The sequence below is a fragment of the Mustela nigripes genome, chromosome X (assembly GCF_022355385.1).
Source record: "Mustela nigripes isolate SB6536 chromosome X, MUSNIG.SB6536, whole genome shotgun sequence".
NCBI classification, from domain to species: domain Eukaryota; kingdom Metazoa; phylum Chordata; class Mammalia; order Carnivora; family Mustelidae; genus Mustela; species Mustela nigripes.
Genome location: NC_081575.1, coordinates 45,331,391 through 45,339,893, shown reverse-complemented (window position 1 = coordinate 45,339,893; position 8,503 = coordinate 45,331,391). Strand labels below are relative to the sequence as shown.

At 44.5% G+C, this 8,503-nt stretch overlaps 1 protein-coding gene across 3 annotated transcripts; it reads left to right on the top strand.

Annotated features, from left to right (window-relative positions):
• Positions 1-3,548: 3,548 nt before the first annotated feature.
• Positions 3,549-8,271, top strand: ARMCX3 (armadillo repeat containing X-linked 3). 3 transcript variants are annotated; one of them, XM_059385117.1, is made up of 5 exons: positions 3,549-3,703; positions 4,239-4,319; positions 4,634-4,694; positions 4,955-5,025; positions 5,301-8,271. In XM_059385117.1, exon 5 carries the CDS (start codon positions 5,447-5,449, stop codon positions 6,584-6,586), a length of 1,140 nt encoding a protein of 379 aa, XP_059241100.1. In that variant the 5' UTR covers positions 3,549-3,703; positions 4,239-4,319; positions 4,634-4,694; positions 4,955-5,025; positions 5,301-5,446; the 3' UTR covers positions 6,587-8,271. The 3 variants fall into 3 exon arrangements, with proteins under 3 accessions (XP_059241100.1, XP_059241102.1, XP_059241101.1); XM_059385119.1 differs by having other exon boundaries at positions 4,211-4,319; XM_059385118.1 differs by lacking the exon at positions 4,955-5,025.
• The last annotated feature ends 232 nt before the right edge of the window (positions 8,272-8,503 follow it).

Sequence of the window (8,503 nt, the reverse complement as noted above, 5' to 3'; positions counted from 1 at the left end):
CCAGCAGGAAGCTCTCCCTGTGAGGGGCCCCTGTGTGGGGGAGGCCCTTTCAAGAGGTAAGCCAGGGAGCCCAGAGTGCCTTGCTGGTGAATAGTCAGAAGTCAAGAACACATCACAACTTTCTGTTCTTCCTCAAAACTTTTATAATCCAAACTCCTTCACCAGTATCACACCCTTTTCTCTAAAAAACAACTTAGCGCTGTTGTCCTGCATCATCTCCCTCCACTGTTCTTTTTGTCTCCCTTTACTTTCTTCTCCTAGACAAGCGAATTGCTTTACTGACAAATCTAACTGTCCATCATTCAATTTTTAGTTGCTAGGTAATTATATAAGTGACTTTTGTTTGTTTTGAATGTATACGTTAGAAAGAATTAAGGAGTATATAAAGCTTAACAAAGCTTTAAGGACAAAAGTGCCACTCTTCCCTCTCCTTACAAGTAAAAAATATCTCCCTCCCCCACTTTGGTATGTTTTCCGGTTATTCCAATCCAACGTGTAACTCCCGGCCATCATTTTCCCAGTCTGTCAGATTTTTCCCTGCCAGACCTTTCCCGTTTGAATCCCCTCCCTCTCTAAAACATCCTATACTCCATGGGAATGATAAGCCTGTCAATTTACCTCACTTCTTTGTCATTTAGATCTACAATTTCTAACAGGGAACCTAAAAACTGCCATTTAAAATCTACTTTGCTCTCCATTATACACCCATCAACAACTACTTAAGGGCATGCTATTTGCCTGACAAACCGTTTCAAAAGCAAAAAAGGAAAATCCTTAAGCAGTTCCTCAGACAAGCCTGTTAAAAGCTTCTAAGCCTGCAGAAGGCTATGTGAAGCCACTGCTGAAAGGAACCTTTTGGCTCACATTGGTATGTAGTCCCAGGTGATATCTGAGAGTGTGCCCCCAAATAAAAAAGGATAGGCAGATGCTAACGCTGATGGGATTTAGAAAGTGAGAAAAAATAGAGAAGATTTTTATTTTAAAAAGTAATATTACTCTTTGTATCATGTTATTTGTTTTTGTGTTTTGTATTAGTTAATTTTGTTTGGTTGCAAGCAACAGAAACCAAACCTGATTTAACTGAAACGATGAGGGAGTGTTGCAGACCAGGGGCAGCTCTGAGGAGGATAGGCAGGAGGAATTCACAGAAAGTCTCTTCAGGATGTCATCCTTCCTCTGTTTTTTAAAAAATCTGTATTGAAGATTTAAATTTTAGTAAGAGAGTATGGAGTTGGTCTCCTTTGGGCACAGTACCCACCCTTTTGCTGGGGGGAAAACATTAAATGCACTTCCTTTCTTTTCCCAGAGAGAAACGTAAACTGTTTCAGAGGGTTGCTTTGCTAGAGCCTTTTAAGGACTTTGGATGTTAACCCGTTGTCCAGCTATGAAACGAGATGCTGGGGGCCTGTGTGCCACAAAATGTCTTGGTTGTGATTTTTCACATTCACTAAACATCAGAGAGGTACAGTTCAGAAATGGTGATGCACAGGATTGTATTCTAAGTCAAACTGACCTGGCTTTCCTGACAGGATTCCACAGGGTTGTATTTATAGTTTAGTGTCTTGCCCTGGTTGTTGCATGATCAAGCCCTGACTTGATCTGAAAGCGAGGTCTCTGTCAAGACTCCCATTCACAGAGACTTACATGTAAATCTAGATCTGAACACCGGAACCCACGCATCTCTGCATTCCCTCTCTCTCTTTTTTTTTTTTTTTGAGTTGATTGCTATTTTTTTTTAATTTTTTATTTTTGATAAACATATATTTTTATCCCCAGGGGTACAGGTCTGTGAATCACCAGGTTTACACACTTCACAGCACTCACCACCCTCTCTTTAAGTGGGCCAAAAGGGAAGCTAAGGACCAGTAAGAGTGACAACTGAATAATTTACCCTGAAAAATACAACTGTCAGAGGGTACTGGATGTTTCTGTCCATTTTTACAGTCCATTCTTTCTGTAAGCAAGCTACTACTTAAGAAGCAAGCAACCTCAGAAGTTGCTTGGTGAACCTGCAATCAGAGCAAGGGCACTGGTTCACCTTAAGAAGTGGCTTTCTATTAAGGGAGTCCTAAGGACCCTCACACATTATAGGGATGGCTCTGCCAAGGAAAGCTGAATGTTCATTCATCTTAGCCAGGCCTCCCTCTCCCCAGACGAAACTTGGGCGGGAGCTACCATCACTTTCCTCTGAGTCTTCTTTTCATACATTCCCATGCTTGAATAAGCCCCATGCTGCACATGATCTTTCTCTGAACCCAGAATCACATAGCTGATGTGGTTTTCTGTTTGCTAAATTTCAGTCAGATCCTTGTACTGCCTCCTAGAAGTTACACAGAACTTCTCTGGAGTTCTGCCTATTCCCAAACTCTCCAGTCTCTTGATTTACTCCCGTATTATCTGTAGATTGTAAAAGTTATACTCAGATAATTACCTTATATCTGAAGTATTAAGGACAATCTCACTGTAGATCCCAATGTTCTGACATTACTTTTATTACTTTTCCCAATATAAAAAAAAGGTTCAATCATTGCTGACTGGTGAATCACTGAGCTCACCAAAGCAGTCAGTGAAATGGTTCCACACTAATTACTAGAGGCCAGAGGCCAAGTTCAGCCAATTTTATCTTGGTCTCAATGTTCCCCTAATACTTTTATTTAGAGGTGATATTCTCTATCTGTATCCAAGTATATTTCATAATGTTCTTTTATGCTACTTACTTTGCCAGTGTGCATGCCTTTTTGGACAGATATCCACCAGGTAGTTGTGACTCCTGCTCAACCTTCTCTGTATTACTGCCTTCTGAGGGCTCCACGCCTCTTCCTTGCTAAGCCATGCCAGTGAAAGTCTGTCACGCTCCTGTTTAGAACACTGGCCTAAGTCAGAAGATTTATGCAATCTTAGACACTCTAATGAGCTCATTCAGGGTTGTGTTATGTGCTAGGCCTCAAGACATTAAGATTGTTTGGAGTGAGGTGTGTAACACTCCCCATGAGTGAGAAAATGTAGGGCTTTTGGAGGCCATCACCCAACATCACTCTTCCAACTCCCACTCTTTTTTTCCCCCCTCAAATGAGAGTAGCTTTATAGTAATTTTTCTTCTCACAAAAGAATTCAGGCTGGGGGCAGGAGAGGGCAGGACAGAAAGAACAAAATAAGTATTAAGAAAGTTAAAAAAACACACACACACTCTCACTCCAGGTCTCCTTTTCTAATGGTTTTTCATTTCAGATCTGGGACTAGATTTCAGAGGAAATGGTAGACATTAATAGCTGGGAGGAGGGGAGGTTGAAGGAGAGGTTGTTGTCCCAGGAGCTTAGGGAAGGAAGAGGCAATTTTTCAAAAAGTACAAGTGGCCAGGAGCCCCAGGGGAAGATGCTGTCCCTTCCTGGTAAGCCGAGGAAGGCAAACACAACTACTACGGGGAGATGGGATTAGCAAAGAAAAGAGTAACAAGGCCTGGTGTGGGGGAGGGAATGGAGGGAGGCGGGCCCTTTTCTGCCGCACTGCTGGTGGGAGGGGAAATTAGGGACCCGAGTTGGTGGATGACGTAGATCTCACGTGACCAAGAGCTGACGTGTGCAGAAGTCCTTCTTGTTCTGGTCCTTGTTCCCGTCTGAGTACTAGCTCCCCATTGCCCTGAGGGCCAGCGGGCCTGCGGCAGAGGGAAGGAGGAGAAGAAGGAAATTGTCCGGGATTCTTGCAGGTCAGTGCCTGGGAGATTCCACAAGGTCGGGGGGCCAAGGGCGTAGGGTGGAGACCGTCGCGGGTCCCCAGGCGTCTCCGCCGTCTCTTCCACTCTCCGCCAGCTTTCCAAGACATCTGCCCTCCCCGCAGCCCATTTCGATGCTGCGAAATGGTGAGCGGGGGGCTGTCTGGGGAGGAGCCCAGAGAATGGGAGTTGGGAATCTGCTGGGAGCCGAGGCCGTCATCCGGAAAAGGAGCTGTGGCCTGGGTGTTGGCCCCCAGTCCTTCAGGACAGCGCCAGCGGGGAAAGGCTGGTCATTTGGGGAGGGGGAAGGTACAACGGGATGTCTGTCGGCAGAGCCCTGAGAGGGGTTAATAAGGGTGGGGAAACCTTTGAGAACGAGGCCTCAGAATTAGGAAAGAGTTTCATCTCCTGGGGACTGGTCGTCCACCAAGCGCTCAGTAGCGGCCGTTTCCCGTCTTTTTGACTGTGGCTGTGTCTTCCTGACTATGGCTCTGTGTCTAGGGGGTCCGAGCCTCTTCTGGGTTGCCAGTCTTTCCGTAGGTTGCGGCACTACGCCAGGCAAGAGAAGAGGAAGGAAATTAACCCCCAATCGGTGAAGGTCGATTTGAGGGTAAGACTATCTGGGGACCCTAAGAGGGGCGGGCGGTGCGGGGGTTGGGCGGGGGTAGGGAGAAGCCAGAGATGGCAATAATCTAGATTAGGGCTGAGGCTGAGTGTGTTTCTTGCACGTTTGGGACTGTGGTGAAATGGCGTTCGAGGTGTGTGTGTTTGTGTGTTTGTGTGTGTGTGTGTGTGTCGCGGGAGGGGGGTGTGGGAGTGGGGGCTAGGGAGAATGACAGAAGGAAAACCTATCAGGGAGTTCGTTCATAATCCTCCTCTCTCAACAGCACTTAGTCCCCGTGTTTTCGATCTGTCATCCTGCAGGTCTGCTGTAGCAGGTGGCACCACTTGAAGAGAGGGAGGAAGTTTCCTCGGATCAGTAGAGGTCGGTGTAGGCCTGGGGGGCTGCCTGGAATGGGGGAGGGGCTGGAAATCAGCCACATTTGGACAAGTTCACCCAATCCTACCTTATTTCCCTAATATCCCTCCCCTTTCAGGTTAGGGAAGGGGCGGGCTTCTGCATGTTTTGGATGGAATAGAGGTTAAAAAAGGTCTGACAGCCTGAATGGTGACTTAGGAAGGCTACAAAGGTGAACAATCAATCCATCAAGCCCTCAGTTCTTACTGACTCTGGTTTCTCTGCAGATTAGGAGGGTTGTTGGGCGTGGCACACCTCTAGGGGAGGGAAGAAGGGACAAACTGCCTGTCTGGAGGAGGTTAGTGCAACAGTGCCACTCCCTGGGGACACCCGAGGTTGGGGTGGCTGAGGGCCCAGCAGAGACTAAGGACTCCATTGCCTTTATCTAAGCTTGGGGAGAGGGTGGGCTGGGGAGGGTAGAGGGAGGCTGAAAAGAGGAGGATATAGAGGGTTTGTTAACAATCTACGTTTCCTACCAACTCATTTATGACTCTCCTGCCCTTCTGTGCAGCTCTCTGCATGGGGCAACACAAAAGAGAAACTTAAACCCTATTTCCTTCCCTCCACTCCTAGGTCCACCTCCAGTATCAGCTACTGTGGCCTTGACGTGGCTGAAGACGATCACCTTCCACAGGCCTGCACGCAGGCCCATAGCCCTCCTCTCCCAGCCTGACTGAATACTCTGTTCCTTGGTCCCTGCTATTGTCAGGGACGATTGCATGGGCTACGCCAGGAAAGTAGGCTGGGTGACTGCGGGACTGGTGATTGGCGCTGGAGCCTGCTATTGCATTTATAGACTGACCCGGGGAAGAAAACAGAACAAGGAGAAAATGGCTGAGGGTGGGTCTGGGGATGTTGATGATGTTGGGGACTGCCCTGGGGCCCGGTACAATGACTGGTCTGATGACGATGATGACAGCAGTGAGAACAAGGGTATAGTGTGGTACCCACCTTGGGCCCGGATTGGGACTGAGGCCGGAACCAGAGCACGGGCCAGAGCAAGGGCCAGAGCTACCCGGGCTCGCAGGGCTGTTCAGAAACGGGCTTCCCCCAATTCAGACGATACTATTTTGTCCCCTCAGGAGCTGCAGAAAGTTCTTTGCTTGGTGGAGATGTCTGAAAAACCTTATATTCTTGAAGCAGCTTTAATTGCTCTGGGTAACAATGCTGCTTATGCATTTAACAGAGATATTATTCGTGATCTGGGTGGTCTCCCAATTGTAGCAAAGATCCTCAACACTCGGGATCCCATAGTTAAGGAAAAGGCTTTAATTGTCCTGAATAACTTGAGTGTGAATGCTGAAAATCAGCGCAGGCTTAAGATATACATGAATCAAGTGTGTGATGACACAATCACTTCTCGCTTGAACTCATCGGTGCAGCTGGCTGGACTAAGATTGCTTACAAATATGACTGTTACTAATGAGTATCAGCACATGCTTGCTAATTCCATTTCAGACTTTTTTCGTTTATTTTCAGCGGGAAACGAAGAAACCAAATTTCAGGTTTTGAAACTCCTTTTGAATTTGGCTGAAAATCCAGCCATGGCTAGAGAACTGCTCAGGGCCCAAGTGCCATCTTCACTTGGTTCCCTCTTTAACAAGAAGGAGAACAAAGAGGTTATTCTTAAACTTCTGGTCATATTTGAGAACATAAATGACAATTTTAAATGGGAAGAAAATGAACCTACTCAGAATGCATTCAGCGAAGGTTCACTGTTTTTCTTTCTAAAAGAATTTCAAGTGTGTGCTGACAAGATTCTGGGGATAGAAAGTCACCATGATTTTTTGGTGAAAGTAAAGGTTGGAAAATTCATGGCCAAACTAGCTGAGCATATGTTCCCAAAGACCCAGGAATAACTTCTTGTTTGTAGTTTAGAAGTGACACACATTGTAAACTAGTCCTTTTTCTCCACCTTGTTTATATGGTAAAGGAACCCTTTCAGCTGCCAATTTTGAGTGATGAATATCATTGTATCATCAATGCTGATGTTTAGCTGAGTTGGTTTTCAGGTCTAAGCTGGGTGAATGAATATCACTACCTGTTCTGAAAACATGTTTGTTGCTTTTTATCCCGCTACGTAGATTGAAATATTTCTACTATTTCTTTTGCGTGACAGTGAACCATTTGGTCATAAGTAAGCTCCCTCCTGTCATTTGCATTAACTTTGTGTATCATCAATAAAGTTGTGTGTTAATGTTGAAAAAGAAAGAAAGAAAAAAGAAAGAGACCATCCTTGTCCTTTGGTTTTATAATCTAGTTGGAGAGATAAGAAATACACAAACAAAAAGATAGAATATCTGGAGCATATACTCATTGTCAAATGTGTGTTCTCAGAGGGTAGAGGAAGCAAAGGCTTCTGGGGGATGTAACAGTCAGCTATAGATTCCTGGAGGAAGCCACCTTCTGAAATAAGTCCAGAATACTCTAAGTCGTTAGGCTTTCCAAGAGTGGGAGTGCGGGGACACTAGGCTGAGAAAAGGCATGGAGGTAGGAATCCCTTTTCCTATGACAGTCTACCTAGAGTGGAGAGTGTGGGGAATGGAAGTTTGGAAAGCTGAGTGAAGTCAGTTTGTGCAGAGCTGTCGGAATATTATCCTACAGAACACCAAGAGCCATTAAATATTTTTGACTAGAAAGGATAATTGGAATTCATATAGCAGTCTCTCTCTCACCAGCTGTGCAGTGTCTACAAGGGTGTGGAGAAATGGATCCTATCAAACTCTGGTGGTAGGAATGAGTTTACACTGAATTTGTACGGGTTTGTGGTGGGCTATTTGGTAATACAGATATAAGCCTTCAAGTATGTAAACCCTTTGTCCTGAGGAAATAATTGAATAATTGGCTAAAGACTGTATGTACAAGGCTGTTCATCCCAGCACTGTCCAAAACAGTAAGAACTGGAAGCAACCTAACTGTCTAACACACTGGATTGCTTCAATAAATTAAGGAACATTCACATGGTATATAAGATAACTATGTTGAGTCAAATCCATATTGCCAGGAAAAGATATTCATTCTACATTGTTCAATGAGAAAGGTAGGTTAGATAGCAGTGTTCATCGAATGATTCATTTCTTTTTGAAGATCGTAAAACATATTTTAAGGTAGACACAACTATGGAATTACAGTTATCCAAACAGTAGCTGGTATATTTGAGTGGAAGTATAATTAGTGATATTTAACCTTTTTGCTTTTTATTCATCTGTGTGTTATTTGTATAAAATGAACATTGTTTTGGGGGAAATTTTTGAAAAAGGAAGTGTTGGGAATGAAGCAGGTGGGTAGTACATGTGCTGAATAGAAAACAATTGAGATTAAAAATGAGATGGGTTGAAGTTTCCTCTCTGCAATGCTGGATGAGTGATGAAGATGGGGTTTGTCATGAAGGTTAAATCACCTTTATTCCCCTAGAATGCCGGGTTGATAGTTTTTTTTGTTTTTGTTTTTGTTTTTGTTGACCTTTGTTTTGCTGGGGGAATTCTGCCATGTGTCAGTGTCATTTAATAAATAATAACAATAAAGGTTAGCATTTATTAAGTGACTAGTATGTAGAGTTCTGTCATTCCTGCAAAACAACTGTTAAAATAATTTCTCAGAAGAATAAGGTTTTCTTATTTCCCAGGACTCAGTGTTTCCTCAGATGTGATCTCACCAGCCTCCACAACATACTCCTAGTGAGATCAGGAAAGGGTAAAATCCTCTGTTCAGTGACCATCTGCTTCCAGCCCCAGGCTTCCACATACTTACCTTAATGTTGTCTATATTAGATGAAA

Bases quoted from the DNA above. Each gene is read 5' to 3' on its own strand.
- ARMCX3 (XM_059385118.1), top strand. From the start codon at position 5,447: ATGGGCTACGCCAGGAAAGTAGGCTGGGTGACTGCGGGACTGGTGATT.